Here is a 24,983-nt window from a genome sequence, read left to right as displayed (position 1 = left end):
GCAATAGCTCCTGACCTATAAAAGGCCTTGCACAAAGCAAGGCTGGCCTTTCCTTTGCTGCCACTGCTGCATCACAGATGTCAAACAGCAAGCAGTGGAGGGATCCCTCGTCCCACAGCTCACACAAGAGGCCGTCACGCTGAGAGCAGTTGCGTTGGGCCAGCACAGGCTCCAGCAAATCTCAGGAGGGCCAGAGCTCATTGGAGGCTGGGGTTCTCTCAGTGGGCCAGATTGGGAGTCCTCGAGGGCTACAAGTGGCCTCAGGGCCGGGGTTTGGGCACCCCTGACCTAGCAGAAGTGTCTCCTCTGCAAGCAAATACCATTGAGATTACAAGGGCAGCTGTCAGGTTTTTCCTTACCACACAGCTACAAAGTCTGGGGCATTTTCTGAGAGCCAAGTGTTGGCACCCTTAACTGTTGCCCCTGTAGGGCTTGGGGACTATGCTCAGTGACTCTTGGCCCTTGAGCCGGGTACAACCCCTATTTAATATTACCCATAGCGCAACCTTCCCTTACATAAGAACATAAGAACAGCCCCACTGGATCAGGCCATAGGCCCATCTAGTCCAGCTTCCTGTATCTCACAGCAGCCCACCAAATGCCCCAGGGAGCACACCAGATAACAAGAGACCTCATCCTGGTGCCCTCCCGTACATCTGGCATTCTGACTTAACCCATTCCTAAAATCAGGAGGTTGCGCATACACATCATGGCTTGTACCCCATAATGGATTTTTCCTCCAGAAACTCGTCCAATCCCCTTTCTGGAGGAAAAATCCAGAGCAAGAGGCCAATGGCGCTCCGTCAAGGAAGTGACGGAAAAATCCCTTGGTGACTGCAGAGTCAGGAAGCAGAGCCGGCATCAGCTGGTAACCTGAAGTCCTTGGTGTTTTCCTTCTTTCAACTGCATCCGTGAACTGAAACACAGAAAAGGGCTGATCTGTTTTTTCTCTCGGTAGGTGATGAACATCCGCAGAGCCCTGAACAGGATTGAAAAACCGCAGGGGCTTTATCCAAACTTCCTCAGTCCAGTAACTGGGAACTGGGTGCAGCGTAAGTATTAAGGCTCCCTTGGCCAAGCTGAAGAAGCACTTGCTGATATGTGCCAGGCTTCACTGTGTGTCCCATGGGTGTGAGAACGTCAAACCAAGAAGCCATTTCCCTGCCAGATTAAAAGGCTTGCTGATGATCATCAAAGGAGCGCATTACGCAGGGTGATTCAGTCAGTCATTCTGCTGAAGAGATGCAAAAGCCCCACTCAGATCTCTGCCACGCATATGGGGCCTTAAAAAGACCACTGTGGCCAGGTTGGGGGGAGTGACTGGGAGCAAGTGACTTCCAGCACATCCGCAGCTCACTATCTAGATTAACTTTTGAAAGGTTGGTTGTCCCATTTCCCCAGCTGTGGCTTACCCCTCTGACACACGTGGCTGGCTAAAAAACACCTGTCGGCACAATGACGGAATTCTGAAGCTGAGAATTCTGGGCTCCCCAAGTGTCCCTGGAGGCTCAAAATTTCAGCGTCAAGGAAAGGGGAAAGGGTCTGGGGGGGTTGGGATAGGTAAAGTGCCTATCGCAGAAGGAAAGACTAAAACATTTGAGGCTTTTGTAATTTGGTGGGGGGAGGGGGAAACAACTACTAAGGGTTGATACAATACAACTTCATAACATTATGTGTTGTATGTAGAAAACAGATAGAGAAGATTTTCCCCTTCTCCATATTTTGGAGTAGGTGATATTTGGTGGGAGGGGGCTCTTTATAAGGTTGTCCTTTATTCTCCCCTACCCCATAGTAGAATCAATTAAGATGGGTTCCCCTACAGCTGTTCCTGGTGTCCCTTGTGTGTCTTAGGGTCCAATCCAATCCAACTTTCCAGTGCTGATGCACTCCAAGGTTAGGAAACAATATTCCCATACCTTGAAGAGGCCTCCATGATTGCCTCCTTCCCCCCCCCAATAGGATGCAACGCATGCCCCATTGGCATAACTGCATCAGAGATGGAAAGTTGGATAGGATTGGGCCCTCAGTTTGTTCTGTACTGAATATTTGAATGAGGTTTAAGTACTTGAGGCGTACTGTGAATGTCACTTCTTTGACGGAGCGCCATTGGCCTCTTGCTCTGATATAGTGATGCAGAAAGTCAGACCAGTGAAATGCAGCGGGGTTAGATTCCCTTCAGTATAGGATTTTGCTGTTTTGGATAAGCTTCAAGACCAGACCTGCCAGAAACGGATTCTAAGTCTACGTTTCAGATGGGACGCCTGCACGTGGACGGCTGGATGGGCCCGGTTCAGGTGTATTTGCATCTGGGTCTAAATATCTGTGATATTTGTGGTGTTCTTGAAGGGGAAGTGCACATCCTTGGCTACCCTGGAGAATCTGTGCTGAGCTGGAAAAAAAAAAAGGAAAGAAAGCCAAGCTTCCCTGCTGCACTTTAAAGTTATAAATCTGTCAAGCGGTTCCTCAGGCAGATGTCTCCCAGGCAGGAAACCGTCTGCTATCACGGAGGTCCGTTTCCCATTGTGATTTGCGTGACAGTCTAGTCTGGATTGGTAGCCTTGGAGAAACTCTGCGGTTGGCATTGCGGGTGCATCTCCACACCTGGCATCGTGGTTCTCTGCTCCTCCGAAAAAAAACAAAACCCTCCGCTTGTCAATCTGCTCAGGCTATAGAAATCTCTGCAGGACTTTAGTATGTCACTCCAGACAGAGAATCACAACTGCGAAACAGAGACGGGCCTCGCCAGCTGCCAGAAGGTTCTGCTCTTGCAAGGTTGTCAAAGTGCTTGCTTTCTGCTGTGGGGGCTTGTATCCATGGCTTGTTCCTCACCCCTTGCCTTTGTCCCCCATTGCAAGGAAAAGGAAACTGCTGGTGGAGGAATATTATAATAGACACAGTTGTCTGTGTGCTGCAGGTTTGCCAGAGTACAGAAGAAAAATGCAGGAGTTGGTGATGGGGCAAGGTTCCTGCAAATCTTGGTTTTGATTTCATTGTTGTGCTTGCTTTGTTTAAAAGGCAGGTTTCTAGTCCTTAAGGTTGCAGGGGTATGTTTGTAAGTGTGCTGGCCATACCTGATGGATTGTCAGAAGCCAGAGAAGTTACAGAATAAGAGTTTTCAGTGGTGCCAAAACAGAGTTTCAGTGCTTTTTTTTTTATACTTAGATAGCCAGGCCGGCCCACCCATGAGGCCAACTTAAGCAGTCGTCTCAGGCAACCTGTCGGTGGGCGGTGCCCATCTCTCTCCGTCTGCTTACCCTGAGTGCTCCTCCACCTTCCACTCCCTGGATTGGAAAAGAGGGGAACAGAAGTAGAGAAAATGGGAGGGGAGGGTGAGTTACAACTGGAGAGTCGGGGGAGCAGAGCCTGGCATATCTGTGGGTAAAGGGGGGGACGCATTTACCATGCTGCTGCAGGAGTCAGGAGGCTTTGAGCTGACCCTGTGTAGACCTGAATAAGACTTCCAGGGCAGAGTACCCTGAGAATGGCACTCTCAAGGGGCAAGGCACACTGCCCGTCACCACCGGTCCGGCTTTGCATGATGGTGGAGGGCCATAATAGGGCTTCTGATAAGCTGAGGATTTGGGCAGCTCCTGGTCAGAGGTGGCCCTTCAGATTATAGTATCCCACTTTGCAGGAGAGAGACTTTGAACAGTGCCCTCTTCACTGCTGAGTGCAGGATCCATTCCCAATGTTTTTCACACAATTCCATCAAAACCGGTGGAAGGCAGACGGGTCTTGGAAGAGGCCTTCTGCTTTCTCGTGCACACAAGAGGGAATTAGAATTGCTTTTCTGAGAAGGCACTCGTGGCCATGCAAGGTCATAGTTGTTAATGCTCTGTGGCGATAGCATGGAGATGCAATCGACTATGTGATGAATCAGCTATGACATGCGTGAGCAGTTGATTTAGCAGGCTGAGCCACAAGATGTGTTTGTCCTTCCTGCTGTTATAGATCACGTTTCTATTGGTGGCCTTGGAGACAGTTTTTATGAATACCTGATCAAATCTTGGCTGATGTCGGACAAGAAGGACACCGAAGCGAAGAATATGTACGATAATGCGCTGGAGGTAAGAAAGGAAGCTGGATTCCTCCCCCAACTCTGTATCTTGTAGAGCAGGGGTGCTCAATATGTCGATCGCGATCGACCGGTCGATCGCGAGGGCAAAATGAGTAGATCGCGGAGCCAAAAAAGTGTGAGCACCCCTGTTGTAGAGGGTGTTGCCTCCCAGCTGTTGGCTGCTTTGGGTCACAGCCCCTGTGCAGATCTGTGCCTTGGGTGACTCAGATGTGAATCCAAGGCTCATGTTGTAGGAGAGGGACCTGCCCTTGGATGCTGTTGTCACCCACAGCTGCCATCATCCTTGTCAAATGGAATTGTAAAAATTTCTCTAGCTAGGCACTCAGGAGGTGGAGGAAATGGTCCAAGAAGGTTCTAGCCTGGGCTGCTGGGCCAAGGCTAGAGGTTCTTTTGGATCTGAAGGAGAAGTTTTGCAGAGAGACAGTGAATAATTTCCTGTGTAAATAAAGCATGCCCTGAGGCACAGACAGAAATGTCTGTGTTTGCCTTCATGTCCTTTAGTACAGATGGGGTCTCTCTTTCTTTTCCTGTTGCTGAATCTAGGCCATAGAGAAACACCTGGTGAAGAAGTCAGCTGGGGGACTGACGTACATCGCGGAGTGGCGAGGAGGTGTCCTAGACCACAAAATGGGCCACTTGGCTTGCTTCTCCGGCGGCATGATAGCCCTTGGAGCGGAGCATTCTGGGGAGGAACAGAAGCAGCACTTCATGGACCTTGCTGCCGAAATAACTAACACCTGTCATGAATCTTACGCCCGTTCAGGTAAAAGCCAGGTACTTAGCAAAGGCAATCAGAGGTGTCAAGCCTGTCTGCCCAATAAGGCGGTCTGGAGGTCCTCTTTCGGTGGCCCTTGCCCTCAAGCCACTCTTGCCCTTAGCTGTTCCTGGTACCAGGCTGGAGGTGCCACCCTGTTCCTTTCACAGGTGTGCCCACCTCCTGTGATGGTAATATGACCCACTGCTTTCATAAAATACATAACATTTTAATGTGTTACATTAAAATATTTTACATTTTAAAATATTTCATTACATAAAATGAATAAGGATGCAATCCTGACCAACTTTCCAGCACTGGCATAGCCGTGCCAGTGGGGCATGTGCTGCATTCTACAGTTGGGGGGGGCAGTCACGGAGGCCTCCTCAAGGTAAGGGTATGTTTTTTCCCTTACCACGGAGCTGCATTGCCCTTATGTCAGTGCTGGAAAATTGGTTAGGATTGCAGCCTAAGCAAAACTGGCATGCCCTGGCCGCAAGGAGCTTGCATTCTAAACTCCAACAATGGGGGAGGCAGGAAGAAAAGGAGGGAGGCCTGGGAAATTAAGGGTGCAGGCGAGCAGTTGCAGGGTTATTCTGGTGGGGTGGGGAGACTGAGGCAAAAGATTTCCCAGATGAAGTGGGGCTTGAGGAACAGTCTGAAGGAAGGAGAGGGGCAGCATTTTCTGGGTGTAGCAAGAGCAACTTCCAGGTCTGCGGAACAGCCTAAGAGAACTGTCAGAAGAGTCGGTGAAGAGAGAGGGAGATCTTGGAACTGAGGACGGGGGTGTGTTTACCGACGCCGTTCATGCACTGCTCTGCCCCATGGGCTCGGAGTGGCTGACAGCACTTGTTCCAAACACAAACATTCTCTGTTCCCAAGGGACGTGTAATCTGACTAATTAAGTGGTTTGGGGGATAAAAGAGATTAAAGGAAATAAGAATAACATAAAAGCTCCATTTAAAAACCAGCCAGCCAAATGCCCTTCCTCTGCCATCCATCACCAAGTCCCGAGAGCTAATAAAAGGGCAGGGGTGTTCTGCATGCATCCCTGCTAAACGAGTGCTTAATGAGGAGGAGCGCCATGGTGAGCCAGGCTGGGTGGTGTCCTAGAGCTCCGCTTCCCGAGCGGAAGGAGCAGAGGTCACAGGCAGGGGTGCGGCGCGGTGTGGAGGAAGGAACACAGGTGTGGAGCAAGAGAATCCATGTCTTCCCCCAGAGGGTGCTGCGGAAGGCCAGGCAGTCATGTTGCTGGACGCTCCATGGTGGCCAGAACACACAGGCACCGCGCTGGGTGCCAGTCCAATATACAGGTGTGCATCACTTAATATCCTGACTAATGACGGACCACATATGAAGTGGCGGTCCCTTTAAAAAAACTCCTGACCCTTGTGTAACAAGAACATTTGCTGGTGCCGAGATACCTCGTTAGGAGACTCCAGAGACCTCTACTGGGTCGTGCCGTGACCCACTCTACTAGCCTCCGTGGACCTCAGAATGGCCCACGGAAGCATCCAGAGGCTACTTCAGGTTTTCAGGAACTTCTTCCAGTTTGCTTCCAAAAAGTGGTTCAGGACGGCTTCTGTGGGCCATTCTGAAGCCCACAGAGACCAGTAGAGTGGGGCGTGGGCCCCGACGCAACCTGGAAGAGGCCTCCAAGACCCGCTAATGAGGCTTTATTTGCATAACAGCGGAATTGCTTGATGATGGGGTTCAGAGAAAGCATCCCACCTTTATAGCAACCTCTTGTATCTTTCATGGTCTGTAGGTAGGCGCAGTACATAATGGCCACTCAAGGTCACTGTAACGTGGCTCTCACCTATCCTTCCTGAGGCCGGGCTCATGAGACATACTCAACACTCTGCCTTTTCTTGAGTTTGAGGGAAAGACTTCCTTAAATACCTTCTCCCTGACTGGTTCGTGGATCCCTAGGTGTATCAGGAAGCTGATATATTTGCTGCTAACATAATGCCAGTCTGCAGACAGTAACCAGGTTTGCCAGAGTGTGGAGCTGCCCTGAGTGACGTTCTTTCCATAGGTTGCCCTGACTCCACAAGGCCAGGCAGAGGCAGATCTTTGCTCTCTGTGCTACCTCTGAAGTTGGCTGTTTTAAAGGCCAGAAATATTCAGCAGTTCCCAGTGAGCTTAATCCTGCATGTCAAAAGCAAGTGGGGGCCAGCCTTCTTCCTGGGATGGGAGAGAAGCAGCTGGGCCTGCAGGAGCATGGGCAAGCCAGCTAAAGTGACAGGCCTCAGGCGCTGCTGAGGTTGGGTTCGTCCTTGTCCTTTTTGCGCCTTGGCGGTGAGAAGGAGCTCCAGGTGCTCACTTCAAAGGTGGCTGCTCAGATGATGGTGGTTTCTTGTACACCTTCACAACCGTGGGAGTGTTTTACCCTAAACCTTCGGCTCAGCTAGATGTTGATCTCATTAGTCTTGGAACAGGTGAAAACCGCACAGCCCTCTTACAGATGCTGGGCCCATGCTGCGAAAATAAGAAAGCTTTGCACGGAAGCCTTTTGCAAAAGCAGGCACGGGGTGACAGCAGCGCTGGCAACTCCCATCATAAGGGGAGCTTCCTGAAGGCCAAATTCCAGAGCCAACCTCACCCCCATCTGAAGGGATGTCCGTCAAGCTCCGCATTTGTAGGGCTGTGCGCAAGTCTCCCCGAACATTTCCACTTCGTAATTGCCAGCTCACATGCATGAGATATTTATTGATTTATTAAGGAAGGAAGGGAGCCTTCCCTGCTCAAAGCTTAAGAAGTACTTCTCCTTCCTGGCTGCAGTGAACATCAAAGTCCCCAGATGCCTCTGAACGTCTGCCTAATGTCTTCTCTTGTTAGATTCGAAGCTGGGCCCAGAAGCATTCCGCTTTGATTCCGGCACCGAAGCGATGGCCACCCGACTCAGCGACCGCTATTACATTCTGCGCCCGGAAGTTGTGGAAAGCTACCTGTACATGTGGAGGTTGACGCATGATCCCAAGTACAGGCAGTGGGGCTGGGAAGTCGTGCAGGTACAGCCCTCAAACAGCCACTGTGAACTATCCTTCCCTTGGCTTAGAACAGGGGTGCCCAATCCCCTGCCCGGGGGCCACTTGCAGCCCTCGGGGACTCCCAGTCTGGCCTGTGGGGAGCCCCCAGTCTCCAAGGAGACTCTAGTCCTCCAGAGACTTGCTGGAGCCCACACTTGCCTGATGTGAGTGCTGTCAGCATGAGGGTGACTGTTAGACCTCTCGTGTGAGCTGTTTTGCATTTGTGATGCTGCAGCAGCGGCAAAGGAAAAGCCGGCCTTGCTTTGTGCAAGGCCTTCTATGGGCCTTGAGCTATTGGAAGACCTTCATTCATTCATATAAGTTCCAACTCTAATATATGCATTTATGTAAATTTTTGTAAAATTGTTCAAATTTGAAATGTAAATTAATTCTTTTTCCCCAGCCCTCAACAAAGTGTCAGAGAGACAATGTGGCCCTCCTGCCAAAAAGTTTGGGCTTAGAAAGTGGAAATTGCACTGTCATTTCCTGGGCTCAGAGTTGCTTCCTAGAAATTCAGGTGCCAGCAGGGCAAATGGCATGGCCTGGATGTACCAAGCAGCCAAGCCGAGGTGTCTATACAACGATGAGATGGAACTGGCAGGGTCTCTCCACACTGTGGCCCTCAAGCAGTCCCAAGGCATTGCTTTTTTCCCCATCAGCTGGGAACACCGTGTGTCCATGCAGCACATATAATAGTGCCTTGTCCCCAGAGCCGTCACGCCCCAGAGCCGTCTCGCACTGGGTTTGCCTCACCCAGTGCGAGAGCTCATTGCGTCCCCTCCATGATGGACCTCCTCCCATACCAGACCAGACAGAATAAATGACAGTATCATACACACAGGCGAAATGCAGTGGCAGTGTCACCCCCATTCAATTTATTGATTCATTTTGATTTATAACAGTACAGGTCACACAACAAACAAACAAAAATCCAGTGGCCAACTCGATGACATAAATGGAATAAGAATTTTAGTATTAGCTCTGATACATGAAAATGAGAGGTCATAGTAATACCTGATTGGTTCCCTGCTGTGTCATAATAACTTCTCATTGGTTCTCAGTCTCACTGGTCAGTTTTGAGATAAGAAAATCCACTTTTTGTTGCATAAGGCAGTTGTGTTTTCTTTTTCTAGTTAAGTGGCCATAACTTTTGATAAAATACAGATAATTCAGTGCAGCTTGTATCACTGCATTCTGCATTAAATTACCCATCAAATGATATATATAACATAATGGTATTATTTCTCAATACCAAGGTTTTCACAATTTTGGCCAGTAGTGGTGTGTTCCTATTCTGGTGCCCTTAGTGGGACCCAGCACCTGCTGCCTCAAGCGATGGACGTACCTTACTAGTCCATGCTGGACCTTAGGTGTCTACTGAGTGAGAACCAGGAGCTGGGTGGAGCAGCCAGCTGGAAGCTGCTGTAGCTGCTCAGCTTGACCCAGAGTGACCTGATGGACATAATTGGACCACCAGTCAAATATTACAGCGCCAATGCAACCCTGAAGTAAGGGAACAAACATTCCTTTATGTTGTGGAGCCCTCTGTGACTGCCTCCCTACCACTGGATGCAGCACATGCCCCATTGGCATGGCTGCAAAAGTGCTGGAAAGTTGGATGGAATTGGGCCCTGGGTCACTCTGGAATCTACGAACTATTTTGCAACCCAGGGTATGCGCCTTTCTTCCTCTCTGGTGGCTTAGCACACTGACCCAGGACTTCCTGTCCTAGTGCCCTGGACAAAGGGGAGAAGACTGTCATCTAATGTACTGGAGGTTGTCTTGATCAGGCAGTCTTCATTCAATTCAATTCAGCCTGTAAACAAACAAGAGTAAAATGCCATTGGTGAGGACACTCGCCTGCTACTTTGCCATTGCTACAAGTGATTTGTATGTTTTTTTCTCTCTCCCCCCGCTCCCCAGGCACTGGAGAAATACTGCAGAGTAGAAGCAGGCTTCTCTGGGATCCGTGATGTGTACACCACCACCCCAAGTCACGACAACATGCAACAGAGTTTTTTCTTGGCAGAGACACTGAAGTAAGTCCCTGAGTGTTGCAAGCATCTCTAGACAGGGATGAAACTTTGGCTTTTTGTGAGGAGAATCACCAGTGGCTTTGCCTTAAATTGAGCAAGAACTCCTGCACTGACAGTTGCAAAAGCTTATGGTCATGGTTCTCAGACTCACCTGGGTCAGGACGCCCCCCACAGCCTCTTCTTCCCAGCTCAGCCAGACTCCACCATCTTGGGTTTCACAAGATCCAAGATGATGGTGCCCAAATCTAGTAAGATTTCATGAGATCCAAGATGGTGGTGCCTGGGGGAAAACAGGAAGAAGGAGCCACCAGGGACATCCCTCAACGCCCCGTAAGGTGTTGTGATGCACACTTTGGGAATCCCTGGCTTATGGGATGGAGCCGGCCTTTCCTTTTTCCTGAGAGCTCCTTGAGTTTAGGAACTACTGCTCTAGCGGGGGTTGTGGAGCCGTTGACTAGCATAGAGCAAGAAGCTGACAGCCTTCTTTTTTCTCTTCTCCCCTGGCTCCAGGTACCTCTATCTTCTGTTCTGTGAAGATGACGTGCTGTCTCTCGAGGACTGGGTCTTCAACACCGAAGCCCACCCGCTGCCCATTAACCGCACGGACTTTGTCACAAAGACGAGTGCGCAGTAGGGACACCTGCTCCCTCCCAGCTCTTGCAGTGGGAGGTGCGGAGGGTTACTTCCTTTTTCTTCCTTTCCAATCAAGGAATGAGTGGTGTTCCCAGAAAGGTCTTTTGGGGGCATTCGTCCAATTCCGGACAGTATTATAGCGGGGAGTAAAAAACTGTGAAACTAGCACCTTTGTTTTTTTGTTTTTTTTCCTCTATGAGGAACCCTATGAGCCTTGGAAGGAGACATGGATTATGGGCCACCAACACCTACCAACACCCATCATGGACATTCCTTTCTACAGAGAATTTTTAAGGAACTCACTGACTTCGTTTTCACATGGCCAAAGGATCAGGAGTTTGCCATAAAACAGATGTCGCTCTTTGCCGCTCTTCTGTTCTCCAAACCCCACTCCTCTCCTTTGTTATATACTTTTGTTCTAAATCACCATTATAATTTACGCATCAAAATAACGTGCATTCTAAGTGGTCTCAATAACGGGACCAAAAAGCACCTGCAAAATTCTGAATCCATCTTTTGCCTCTCCCTCGCCTCCTCTTTTCTCCCCACTCCTGTCTGCTCTTCAGATGTTTACTGTCTGTTGCATCACGTGTAACTTTTTGCTTTTTAATGTTTGGAAGTTTTTCTGGGATTTTTTTCCCCCATTTTTGTTCTGCTTTGGTTTTATTTTTTTTCATTTTGGAGCTAAAGCACTTGTAAGGATTTCATTTCTGTCATATCCAGATGTGAAATAGAATAAAAATTCCTGTCCAGTATGGAGGAGACTGGAGCGCTCAGATCTACCTTGACACCAAAGCCCAAGAGGCTTTGCATCCGTTGCTCGGGAAGTAAAGAGGCCCAAGGATTCTGAGGCAATAAGGGGGTTGGCTAGCACCCAGTGGCCCCAGGGTCCGAGGCCAGTGAGCTTCTGCTGCCAACTGGGAATACAGCCTACCCTGGAGTTGGGGAGGAGAAGGGGAAGCTGAAGCTGGAGATGCAAATGTCCCTCACGTTTCTGCACAACTGTTACAAACACTGGAGCCTTGTCTGGTTATTGAATTGGCCAGACCTGGATAGTTTCTCACAATGACTGAGCACTTTCTCAGTTGCTATTTGTCATGTCAAATGTGTGACTACTGTACTTATTCTTTTGCATAGTGCAGCAATTTTCAGCTGGTGTGCCCAGGAATTTGGAGCACAGCAGTTGAAAATGGCTGGAAAACTCTTCTATGGCTCTGTTTCTAGAGCAACTCTTCTGGATTCTATGGCTCTGTTTCTAGGGCAACTGTCTGTAATAACAAACGAAGAAGGACAGACAATTTGTTACTACACACAGTTGCCCTAGAATCAGAGCCATAGAACCCAGAAGAGTCTCCCAGAAGTGACCACAAGACGCAAAGACCACAGAGAGGACCACAGAGGTCACAGAGGCCTTGAGAAAGAAAACATTCAAAAGCCATAGAGACTGGCAGGTTTGTCCTATGTAGAGAGCAGTTTGATTACCAATCTTGTTTTTAAAAAGCTGCTCACCATGCTGTCACTGTTACAACACACCCAGGTGCTAACTCTGGCCCCATATCTAGCTCAGGCAACACCACTGCAGGACCTAATAATGTCAGCCTGGACATCAATGGGCTCATTCACCTGTAGTCCATCGTGGCAGCAGCAATAAACATAGTTAGCCTTCTGGAGGTGGTTCTCGAATGAAGGAACCCTACCCAAGGTTCACCTGTAGCCTGTCTTGCAGCTAAGCCGCTCCGTGGAAACAGACCACAAGGTACCTGTGGGGTTCTTTGAGATCTCCAATGAGCAACTTGAGGGGGAGGAGAGAAGAGAATAAGAAGAAGGCTCCTTGAAACATATCAAGTGAGGGGTCCACGGTTGCCCCTTTTCAGCAATTTTCAGCCGGTGTGCCGCAAAAGGCCTGCAGGTGTGCCATGGGACTTTGGAGCACAGTGGTTGAAAATGGCTGAAAAACTCTTTCGGGTGCAAAAGAGAGTGACTAAGATGATTACTGGGCTGGGGCACCTTCCTTATGAGGAAAGGCTACAGCGTTTGGGCCTCTTCAGCCTAGAAAAGAGGCGGCTGAGGGGGGACATGATTGAGACATACAAAATTATGCAGGGGATGGATATAGAGATGCTCTTTACACTCTCATATAACACCAGAACCAGGGGACATCCACTAAAATTGAGTGTTGGGAGAGTTAGGACAGTGTGTGGTTCCTTTAGTCAGTGTGTGGTTGATCTTTGGAACTCCTTGTCACAGGATGTGGTGATGGCGACTAGCCTGGACGCCTTTAAAAGGGGATTGGACACCTTTCTGGAGGAAAAATCCATTACGGGGTACAAACCATGATGTGTATGTGCAACCTCCTCATTTTAGAAATGGGCTATGCCAGATGCAAGGGAGGGCACCAGGATGAGGTCTCTTGTTATCTGCTGTGCTCCCTGGAGCATTTGGTGGGCCGCTGTGAGATACAGGAAGCTGGACTAGATGGGCCTATGGCCTGAGCCAGTGGGGCTGTTCTTATGTTCTTATGGGTTCTGCGCTTTGTTTCTCAGGCAATTGTCTGACCTTCTTCCTCCACTGGCAGTGGGCAATTTGTTCCTATAGACAGTTGCCCTAGAGATGGAGCTGCAGAACCCAGAAGAGTCTCCCAGAAGAGCTGGACGTGACATTACAAAAGGCAAGGTGCCATGAGAAGAAAAATGCCTGTGGAGGTTCCCTCACATGCTTTGAAGAGCATGTAAAGCTGCCTCCTACAAACTCTGGCAAGGGGCATTTCTCAGCCCAGCTACCTATCATTTAAGGGGCAATTCTGGAGACTGAAGCAGGGCCGTTCCTTGTACAGTGCATGAGCACGAGGCTTGTTGGTTCAAAACAAAGCACCCACTCAGACCACCACAGAGGCTAGATCAGACCAAATGGATAAGGAGTCAGTTCTCAGCCACCATCTGAGTGACATCATGCTGTTAATATTTTCTAAGGAAGCCATCAACTTACAAGATGGCCTGAGGGAACATGACTGAGACATACAAAATTATGCACGGGAAGGATAGAGTGGATAGAGAGATGCTCTTTTCCCTCTCACACAACACCAGAACCAGGGGACATCCACTCAAATTGAGTGTTGGGAGAGTTAGGACAGACAAAAGAAAATATTTCTTTACTCAGCATGTAGTTGGTCTGTGGAACTCCTTTGCCACAAGATGGCATCATGCCTAGACACCTTTGTCTAGGATTGGACAAATTTCTGGCTGAAAAATCCATTACGGGTTACAAGCCATGATGTGTATGTGCAAACTCCTGATTTTAGAAATGGGTTATGCCAGAATGCCAGATGCAAGGGAGGGCACCAAGATACAGGTCTCTTACTGTCTTGCGTGCTCCCTGGGGCATTTGGTGGGCCGCTGTGAGATACAGGAAGCTGGACGAGATGGGCCTATGGCCTGATCTAGTAGGGCTGCTCTTATGTTCTTATGAGAAGCTGTTTGCATCCCAAAAGCCTTGCTTATGAGCCCCAGAAACGTTGGGGCTATTGACAGTAACTTTTTAATAAAGGAAGTGCTTTTATGGTAGGCTAGCTTACCCAAATGTAGACAAATGAGTCCCAGTCAATGCAAGGTTGAGGTGCTATTCCCAGCATAGCTTGGACAGTACAGGTTGATTACCCCTTATCCAGATATTTTAAATGTGGACTGTTCTGAAATCCAGACATTTTTGGGACCGTTGCTTTTTAAAAAACTTTCCCCGTGCTTGGTTGGCAGAGTTGCACCACTCACCCTCCAGAGGAAGCCATCAGGGCAGCGCATTGCAGACTGCAGGTGGAGCACCTGTGAAGTGTGAACACAGAAGTGGAGCTCTTGTGACATGTTTTCTGAACACACTTGGGGTCCCACCCCCCAAGATAGCTCATACTTATGCAAATAGTCCAAAATCCAGGCCACTTCCTGTCCCAAGCGGTCCTGAAAAGGGATACTCAACCTTGTAGTTCCATAGTAAGTTGTACTGAGATTAGATTCTGACCAGTTCCGTGTGCTCTATTGTCCCATTCCAGGTTTACTTTGCTTAGATTTACTCCCTTGATATAAGCAAACTTTTCTCCACTTTGCTGAATCATTCAACAACTGAGATGCCTGCACCTCTCTCTTTCTGCCTCTTCTAATCAAATTTTGGTTCCTACCTTCATAGCCTTAGATGAAAGAAGGCACTGCAAAGGTGTTCGTTTTTGAATTTGCACTTCTAGAAGCTCAAGAGGAAATGACTGTCGGCTGGGACTTGAATTTCATCTTGGGGATAAGGAAACTGACAAATAATCTTCTCCTAGAAGGATAGTTGCTGGTAAGGAAAAGCCTTGGGAATGAGTCATCCTATTGAGAGGTTTTGAGAGCAGGAAAATAAGCTTAGCCCAAAGTAATTTTACAGTGGATTAAAATATGAGGCTCCTGGAATCAAAAGCTTCCTTTTGACACAAATGGAAGAGTGTGACTCTATGATGTGTGGTTTTTTTTTCTTAATTTATAATTTTGATTGATTTTTTTGACGTGCAAGACAACATAATCTGGGGAAAACAAAGCAGCCTGATCTCGCCTTAGTTCAAATGGCACAAAAACTTCTCAAATGCAAAGGAAACATACTTTTGGAGGGGGGGGGGGAGGTGAGGTTTGTTATTTTTTCAGAATCCTATTTGACAGATGTCTAGACAAGTTTTCTGGCCTTTGGAAAACTAGAGCCACTGATCAAGAGGTTCATGCGCTGTGCATGTTACAGAAGCAATTGGGGGAGGGTGATATTGTTGCAGAGAAGGGATGGCCTGTTCCAGAAATCTAAATCCTTTACCCCAGTTCTCCTATGAAAGAACTGTAGGGGCCTGATCCACTTGGCCGCTTTAAAAAAGAAGGCCGCTTCGATAGTAGACTCCAGTTTTCCCATTCGACAATATGATCTGTTTGCAGGGATGTGCTCAAGGCAAGAGCCCCTGTTGCGAGTTGAGTCCTGAGTCAGTAGCCTCCTCGACTCAATTCGTGAGTCATAACGCTCGGGCATCACAACTTGACTCACAAGAAATTCAGAATCTTTTGAGACAAGTCACTTTGAGAAATGAGTCACGTCACAAGTCAAGGACTTCCCTGAGCAAAACAAACAAAAAACGCTTAAGCCTTCCTCCTCCCCAAGCTCCACGGCCCCTGCCTCCTGGAACCTACCCTCCCATCATGTGTGCTGCTATCCTTCAAAATGCCTGCTTCCAGATCACCCACAAGGTCTTTGGCACGACACGGAAGTGGCAAAAAAATAAGCCAGAATATACACACACTGAAGAGAGCTGGGACTTGACAAAAAAGAGTCATCTCTTTTTTGACCCACTGGTTCCGTGTTGCAAGTAACGTTGGGGGTCTGTGACATCCATGGCTCGAGTTAACTAGAGTCACCAAAAACAGTGTCTTTCACAACTTGAGTGAAGTCGACATGAGTTGAGTGCCCATCCCTGTCTGTTTGGAACGGGGTTGTGTTATAGGAACAGAGGTCATAAGATCCAAAAGCCAAAATAGAGCAATTCCTTTACTAGGACATGTTAAAATATCACCAAGTAGCAACCAAACTTTTGCCTCTCCAGGACCCTTCTTTAGGATGGATGCTATGCAAAGGAAAGGAAGACACATTTCAGTGTGATGGAAAAGCCCCAAAGCCTCTCAAGGGCACCAAGATGCAGGTCTCTTATTGTGCTCCCTGGGGCATTTGGGCGGTCACTGTAAGATATAGGAAGCTGGACTAGATGGGCCTATGGCCTGATCCAGTGGGGCTGTATGTTCTTAGCCTGCAGATGGCAACAATTGTAAGATGGAGTTGCAGAGGTCTAGTATACTCTTGCAGCCCACTGGACAGATGTGCAAAAGAAAAAGAGAGAGGCAGGCAGCTCGTGACCCTAACTCCTGCCACACAAAAATCTTAGTAGATTTGCTGCCCCCAGGAAGGGAGAAGTTCCTAAAAGGAGAATAACTTCAAGATTGCCTTTCTTGTTGAGAGGTGCAATGCCACCTGCAGGACTGCAGAGGGTAGCATAGTGTCCAGATGTCTAATTCCCTTTAGCTTTGTGAAACCTGTCAGAGGTGTATCCTTTACATAAAATCCTTCTCCCTTCTCCCACTGTCTCATCCTGATCATTGAAGGGGCAGCATCCAGTCCCCTGAGCTCTGTCCCTGAAAGGTGGACAGCTATTGCTGAAGAGCATCCCCCAACTTCCACACCAAGAGAGGAGTATCCAGGGTCCTCTGTTCCCTAAGTTATAGGGACCTCCAATACTCCATCTCTGCTGTTAGCACCCCTGCTAATTGGGCAAAGAGGCACTTTTTCACATGGTGCTCCTCTTTTATTTAGCAGGGGGAGAGCAGCTGTCTGGTTGGTTAGTTAGTTGGTTAGCTAGTGAGTTAGTGTGTGCGCGCCCTTTGGGGACAGGGAACCATTTATTTATTTTTATGTAAACTGCTTTGTGAACTATTCTGTTGAAAAGCATAATATAAAATTACACACAGACACACCAGAAGATGCATGTGATTGTAACCTGTGAGTAAAGTCTTTTTTTTTTTTTTAACTGTGACAGCCTCTGCCCCAGTGCATTTACTGGTAGCAGCAAACTAGCTGGGTGGCAGAGTTTACCATAGAAAAGGGGTGTTCCACTGATTACTCCGCTTACCAGAATCCCCCTTTTTCAACATTTATCACCCCTCCCAGAAGTCTGGAAGCCCACAGTTCCCACAGCACCTGGGCCAGGTGATACCAGAGTAATCAGGGAAGTCAACAGACCTGGCCCTCCAACTCCTTGCCCTGGGTGGTGGAGCCCTGAGAGGTCACTGGAGAGAAGGGAACAAATTTTCTGCTCTGCACAGAGTGACTGAGCAAGTAACTGGAAGAGTTTGTTTTCAAAAGGTAAAAAAAAAGGTAAAGGGTTTGTTTTAAACAGGTAAAAGCGAAAAGGGTAACAAGAAAAAAAACCCACAGGTGCTTGCAGTTAGAAAAGGAGAAGGTCTTTGAGTTAAGGGTAAAAGGAAAGACTTTCTGCAACTTATCTACATGTAAGGCCAGTTTTAAGAGGCAGTTTTAAGAGGCACTGTGAGGCAGTCTGAAGGATGATGTGCCCAGATTCAAACAGCTCAGAGCCTGGCTCTTCCAGGTCAAAGCCCAATTCCCAAACCAGGACACCATCCTGGTTCTTAAAGATGGCTGTCTTTATGCCAGCAAGGCACACGGAACCAGTCGGTCAAAGCCCAAACAGGTAGTGCTGCATTTAGGGCTGGGCATTTAACGCTAATACAAGCTAAATTCCATCATCAGATGGTGGAAGCCTCTCCAGGTGTAATGGTCTCTCCTGGCCACATTCAGTGTTCTCTAACATGCACAAAAACACAGAGCTGCGTGGGTGTATTAGGAATCAAAATCCAGCAGCCACAGTAGAGCCATAGCTTCAATAGGTCACAGGCAAGCTCTTGAGCTCTCCAGAACTACTCTGACATCTACTGGCCTTGTGTACTGCCTAAAATTAATCTCAATTTCCAGGTATAAAGACCACGGTAATTCTCTCTGTTTCTGCTCTTGGCCCCTTTCCCTTATCTGTCTCCTCTACAAAACAGTTCTCTGATTTGAAGTTGGGAGGATGTTCCTTCTCTTGGATATACTGTACTAGGAAAAAAAAAAGCATAATTGTGCTAAAATGTGTTGCTTTCAACTTGAACATCAGCTGCTGCCACATGGCAGGCTGGGCATGGCATGGTCCCATGTGTTTGGGCACATGCTTTTATGTGCATGTGTGTTCCAGCCAAGAGTTGACTACACACACCCCACTCGCAAACTTCTCGAGATCTTGGGAAGGGAACCAAACCCTGATGAATGGCAACCAACACTATATTTATTTAATGAATTTATACACTGCCTTTCTCCCAGTAAGGGCACTCAAGGTGATTTTGCCCTCAACACTAAGGAGGTAAAAATAGGGGCAGTGATTTAACCATTCCAGGTAGTAGACAGTAGGAGTTATCCATGGTAAATGGAGACAAGTGGAACAAGTGGGGCCCTCTTTATCATCTGCAGACACCAAGCCCACAACTGGAGGGTTTCAGAACACCAGCAGAACGTAACTGGGAGGTACTTCCAGTTTGTGCTGATGATTTTGGGTCATGACTGGAGATGTTCTGAGGTCCTCTAGACAGTGATTTAATTATCCATGGAATTTGGTATCCGCAGGGTTCCTGCAATGGATCCCCCATGACTACTGAGAGGGCCACTATAATTTCAGTTTGGTGAGGATGCTGAAAGCTCTCAGTTAGTGATTCCTAGTTCACCATCATAGAACTATGCTTTCCAGAGCTGAGGTCAGATGCAGCCACAGAGCTGAAGTCACTGAGATGGGGGTCTACAAGAGAAGTCCAGTGGTGCTCCCTCCCAAAGTGGCCTGAAATTAACTTTTGTAACCTGTCTGAGAAAAAAAGCAAATGCTGAAATTAACTTTTGTAACCTGTCTGAGAAAAAAAGCAAATGCTTGAGAAACATGCTCATTTTTTGGCAAACTGGCAATCTCACAGATCATACCATTGCACGGCTCTCCCAAATGTGGACAGGTCCAGTGTTAAATATTAAACCACCTGCAAGACAGCTGGTGGATCCATGGCATTGCTCATTCGTTTAAAGTGCCCACATCTTCTTTGAATCTGGTTATTCAGTTACAAAAGGTCATAGCTAACTAGCAACTCCACTTTCATTGCTGGGTGGTGGGGAAGAGATCTGTCCCATTTCCAGGCCATCCAAATAAAAAATGTTTGGTGGTGTTAGCCCCCAAAGCAAAAGAGAAGCCACACTTACATCTTCATGCGCAGACTGAGAATTTCACAGACAAGAATGCGCTCGATGCAACAAGGGGTTGGGAGACAGTGATTTATGGAGGAAGATTAAAAGGACTTAATATGTATCGCTTGGCCAAACAGCTGGCTAAGGAGGGATGTGACACTCATGTGGAAGGAAGGGCCCAAGGAGTTGAAGCACTAAGGATGGGAAGGGATTGTTTTCGAGTGATGGAAAAGGAGCGTAATCACTCGGGGTAATGGGAGGAAATTAATCAAAGCCTGGCTGGAAACAAACCTTTCAGCTTAATGTCAGAGGCAGCTGGGGCTACATGCAGCATTCACAAGTCCTCTAATCACTGAGTGTGGGGGAAGAACAGGGCAAATGTGTCCATCAAGAATGTGGGCTGAGTCCATCCATACAGAGGACAGCGCATGAGGCTGCTTCATGCACACCCAGCTTGCAACGTGACTTTAACAGCAGCCTAGAGATTTAGTAGATGCCATTTTCTCAGTGCCATTCCATGCTGCAGAGTGTTCTGCTGTGACTGTCAGAAGTAGGCCACACCAAAGCTTCTCCAAAATTCCCATCACTTAAGCCGGCAGACAATTTCTTCCTGTGTTTCCATAAAATATTTAAGATATAACCTTGAATTCAAGGGAAACCACCTAAGACATAAGAAGAGTTCTGGTGGATAGCGCCCAAGGGGGAGGCCTATCTAGCCCAGCATCTGTTTCCCCCTGTGCGCCCCCCCCCAGCTGCTTCTGAAAGCCGTAGACAAAGACACACCCTTCTCCTGCCATTGCTGTCCTGCAACTGCTATTCAGCGGCTGACTACCATGGTACCCAGAGATGCCACAGAGCCATCATGACACAGAGACAGTGACAGACCTCTGGTCCACCATCCCAGTGTTTCTCAAACTTTTTGCACCAGGACCCACTTTTTAGAATAAGAATCTGTCAGCACCCACCAAAAGTAACACCATCGAGCAGGAATTTTTTTTAACAATCCTAGGCTGCAATCCTACCCACACTTACCCAGGAGTAAGTCCCATTGACTCTCATTGTTAAAAGCATATATACAATAGCCTGTTAAAAGTTTCCATTTAAAAAATTTCCCCAAATGCAGGCATATATCATGGTAGCATAAAGACTAATATATTAAAAATAAAATATTGAAATGAATGGGGACCCACCTGAAATTGGCTCGTGACCCACCTAGTGGGTCCCGACCCACAGTTTGAGAATCACTGCTTCATCCAATTCCTCTGACAGGCACCCACGTTAGTGGCCATCAACATCCTGTGGCAGTGAGTTCTATATATTAATTACATGCTGGTTGAAGCAGTAGTCCCTTTTGTCTATCCTAAATCTCCTCCTGATTGGTTTCATTAAATGACCCCTGGCTTGAATACTGTGTGAGACCAAAAAAACAAAAAACATCTCTCTACCCACTTTCTGCCACGGGTGGGTGGTCAACCCATGGCTCACGAGCCACATGCAGGTCTTTGACATATAATGTGCTTGTGGAAATATGTTGGCTTTTTGCATCACAATTAAGATAAAAGGTAAATAAGAATTTTTCAAGCTGTTTGTACCAGGTATAAACTGAGAGTCCACATAAAGTTTAATGTTCAAGGAGAATAAATAAATTTAAGAATTTAAATGCTTCTTAAATATTGCAGCTCTCAGACATCTGAAGTTTATTCTATATGGCTGTTATGTTAAGCAAGTTTGGCCACTGCTCTCTGTGCCATGCATGTCATAAATCTTTATCGTGTGCCCCCTTCACTGCCTTTTTTCCCTAAGCTAACAACCAGCTTTTCCCATAAGAAAATTTATCCAGTGTCCCCCCCCCCCCCCCGTCGGCTCCACTCCATTTAATTGTTCTTGACCATCTGTTCCAGCTCAACCATATCTTGTTTTTGAGTAGTGCATTGCACATGGCACAACAAAGACAGCAGGTAGCCAAAGCAAGGTAATAGCATCCATTAAAGTATATCAAAGGGGTGGTAGTAGCAAGAGACTGAGGGTCCAATCCTATTGAATTTTCCAGGGCCAGCACAGCCCTGCCAATGGGGCATGCACTGCATCCTGTGGTGGAGAAGCAGTCACAGAGACCTCCTCAAGTTATGGGAACATTTGCTCCCTTACCTTGGAGCTGCATGGTAGCTGGAAAGTTGGATAGGATTGGGTCTTGAGGGTCCAATCCTATTGAATTTTCCCGGGCAATGGGGCATGTGCTGCATTTTGCAGTTGGGGGGGCAGTTACAGAGGCCTCCTCAAGGTACGGGGACATTTGTTCTTTTACTTTGGGTCTGCATTGCGGCTGCACCAGTGCTAGAAAATTGGATAGGATTGGGCCCTCACTCTCTTGCTACTGACTCTCCTGCAGCCTGGTGATCACAGAGAGCAATCTGGGACACATTCTTTCAACAGGGCGTCTGCTTATGGAGGTGCTTTTTTAACAGCTTAGCACTGAAGGTTCACCTAAATATTATTTTATTTTTTACTGTGATATTAGTTGCATTGTCTGGTTTAAATATTTGCCATGTGTCATTCCAGTGGCCCCCTGTAGGGGTGGAAGGGTGGGGTGCAATTTTGAAAAAATGATTAAAATGACAAGGGTACTGGGGGGGTAGTCAGGGCCCAATCCTATCGGACTTTCCAGCACCAATGCAGCTGCAACACAGCCCCGCGGTAAAGGAACAAATATTCTTACTGGAGGAGACCTCTGTGTCAGCCCCACTAGCCACACTCCACTGGGATGGCTGCATGGGTGCTAGAAAGTAGGATAGGATTGGGCCCCTTCCGGTAGGCATGACACAGTCCCAGCTTGCAGAGATGGGGTGCAGGAGTTTTTGTGCAGACGGATCCCTTCTAAATGCAAGACAGGTTTGAGTTGGGACAAAGAAACCCACAACGGTGGTGTTTCCCCCACCCCAGTGAAAAGGGGAATCCCCTTGAGTGCACTGGGAAGCTCACGCTGGAACTAGGAAGCTCTGCTTGTCCCAGCTCAGCCAGGGAGTGGAGAAAGGAGGAACAGAGCAGGTGGGCAGAAAATGAGTGACCCTTCCCCAATCCGCCGCCTGAGGCAACCGCTTCAGTTGGCCTCATGGATGGCCGGCCCTTCTCCTGCCCATGCAAGCAGGCCTCAGTGAGGGGAATGTGATGTGTGTGTGTTTCATTTATTTGTGTGTGTTGCCGGTAGTTATGTGTGTTAGTTATTGGTGTGTGTTGTTTATTTGTTTGTATGATAGGCATTTGTGTGTGAGTTACTATTTGTGTGCGTGTGTTATTAGTGTGCATTATGTGTGCTGTGTGTGTGTGTGCTGTTTCTCTCTCTGTGTGTTACTTATATGTGTTAGTTATTTGTGTGCTATTTCTCTCTGTGTACGTTATGTTAGTTGTTTGTATGTTATTTGTGTGTTTTGTTACCTGTCTGTGTGTGTTAGTTATTTCTGTGTCTGTGTTATTTGTGTGTGTGCTATCTCTCTCTGTGTATGTTATATATGCCAGTTGTGTGTGTTATTTGTGTGTGTCAGTTATCTGTGTGTGTATGTCAGCTATTTGTGTATGAGTTATTTGTGCGTTTGTGTTATGTGGGTGTGTGCTTTTTATCCGTGTATGTTACTGATACGTGTTAGTTGTTTGCGTGTGTGTTGTTTGCGTGTGTGTTACCGGTAATCGTTTGTGGGTGGGTGTGATCCGTGTGTGAATTATTTATCAGGAAGGGCAAGTGTGTGTGTGTTGTGTGTCCACAGAGCTGTGTGCTGTGGCCAGATGCCCAGCTTGGTGCCAGCCCCCCCCCCTCAGGGCCAGCCTGCGGGGTGTTCCCTGGCCCTGGTGCCCCCAGGGGGGCTCAGCGGGGCTGGGGCCGGGCTGGGTGACCTCCAGGGCCTCCCCTCAGAGGCCTGGCCGAGATGGGGGTCGCAGGGCCCCCTGCTGGACGGCCCCCCCGCCCTGCCTGCGGAACTCCCCGCCACTGGAGCGCGTCCTCGCTCCCGCAGGGGCGGCGCTCCCGGCCGCCCCGCCCCGCCAGCCAGCCAGAGGCCCGCCCGAGAGTGGCGAGGAGCGGCGGCGGCGGGGAGATGGAGGCGGCGGCGGCGCGCCCTCCGCCCGGCCTGCGGCGCCTGGGCCCGGCCGTGCTCGTGGCCCTGCTGGCGGCGCTGCTGGGCGCCAGGCACCACCGCCAGGCCGAGGAGGCCCGCAGGAGGCAGGTGGGCCCGGGCGGGGGGGAGGTGGGCGCCGAGGGCCCCCCGGCGCCGGCCCTGCCTGGCCGCTGCCGCCTGCAGGACCTCGATGCGCTCTCCTGCGTGTGCACGGCTGGCGGGGCTACTCGGAAGTAAGCCCCGCTGTGCTCAATGGAAGCTGTGCAAAGGGTGGCAGCTCTAGGCAGCTCCCAGGCGTGTCTACTCGGAAGTAAGCCCCACCGTGTCGAGTGGGGCTTGCTCCTGTGCAAGCGTGCAAAGGGTGGCAGGTCCCAGGCGTGTCTCCTCGGAAGTAAGCCCCGCTGTGCTCAGTGGGGCTTGCTCCTGTGCAAGTGTGCAAAGGGTGGCAGCCCCAGGCAGCTCCCAGGGGTGTCTACTCGGAAGTAAGCCCCACCGTGTCGAGTGGGGCTTGCTCCTGTGCAAGTGTGCAAAGGGTGGTAGGTCCCAGGCGTGTCTCCTCGGAAGTAAGCCCCGCTGTGCTCAATGGGGCTTGCTCCTGTGCAAGTGTGCAAAGGATGGCAGCCCCAGGCAGCTCCCAGGCGTGTCTGCTGGGAAGTAAACCCCACTGTTGAGTGGCGCTTGCTCCTGTGCAAGTGTGCAAAAGGCTGCAGCCCCAGCCAGCTCCCAGGCGTGTCTACTCGAAAGTAAGCCCCGCTGTGTTGCACACTGCACTCCTGTGCAAGTGTGCAAAAGTGTGACCATGGGCTTGACAGTTTGCAAATGGGATTAAACACATTCAGGAAGTCTGTCAAAGCCCTTTAGTGGAGCTTCCAGGTACTGAGACAGTGTACCTCTGAAGTCCAGCTGCATGGAGGGGGGTAGAGGACTGCCAGTGAAGGCCTTGGCTTTCACACCCTTGTTGTGTGAAATCAGAGTGTGTATCAGAGATGTGGGAGTTAATGTTCTCATTGTGGCTGGGGAGAAGATAGGGGGCAGGCAGAAACGCTGGAAAGACATGGGGCTGCTGGTTTGGACTTTGGTGGGGGGCGATGGAAGATGACTAGTGGTTTGATGGCAACCTGGTGGTCTCATTGTGGCAGGGGGGGATCTGGTGGTCCATGGGACTGGAGTTGAATGTGGGAGGCTTGGGGGACTGTTGCTGACTTTTGCAGTGTTTGTGGTGTGGGGGGCTTGTGGAGGGGTGCTGATGGCTGTGTTCTTTGGAGGCCTTGCTGTTGGAAGTCTGGAGGATTGTGTTGGTATTCTGCACTGGGGATTGTGGGTCTGCGTGTTTGGGGTCTGTGAGGGAGAGCACTGGCCCTGTGGCTGGGGTACATGGGAAGAAGGTGGTGGGGTGCAGAGAAGGGATGCTGTGCTTATAATGCCGTTGTACAAATCTATGGTAACGCCACACCTGGAGTATTGTGTCCAGTTCTGGTCGCCGCATCTCAAAAAAGACATAGTGGAAATGGAAAAGGTGCAAAAGAG

At 48.9% G+C, this 24,983-nt stretch overlaps 1 protein-coding gene across 1 annotated transcript in view; it reads left to right on the top strand.

The window, feature by feature from the left end:
- The window catches only part of MAN1C1 (mannosidase alpha class 1C member 1), a 156,724-nt gene extending 145,434 nt beyond the window's left edge, over positions 1–11,290 (top strand). The window contains exons 7-12 of the mRNA XM_066638414.1: positions 959–1,052; positions 3,952–4,067; positions 4,622–4,841; positions 7,674–7,846; positions 9,788–9,903; positions 10,411–11,290. Coding sequence (XP_066494511.1) covers positions 959–1,052; positions 3,952–4,067; positions 4,622–4,841; positions 7,674–7,846; positions 9,788–9,903; positions 10,411–10,534 — 843 coding nt within the window. The 3' untranslated portion in view covers positions 10,535–11,290. The remainder of the gene's footprint in view (positions 1–958; positions 1,053–3,951; positions 4,068–4,621; positions 4,842–7,673; positions 7,847–9,787; positions 9,904–10,410) is intronic.
- The last annotated feature ends 13,693 nt before the right edge of the window (positions 11,291–24,983 follow it).

This window comes from Tiliqua scincoides, chromosome 10 (assembly GCF_035046505.1).
Source record: "Tiliqua scincoides isolate rTilSci1 chromosome 10, rTilSci1.hap2, whole genome shotgun sequence".
Taxonomy (NCBI): domain Eukaryota; kingdom Metazoa; phylum Chordata; class Lepidosauria; order Squamata; family Scincidae; genus Tiliqua; species Tiliqua scincoides.
The sequence above is the reverse complement of the archived record's forward strand: the minus strand, read 5'-3'. Positions and strand labels throughout refer to the sequence as shown.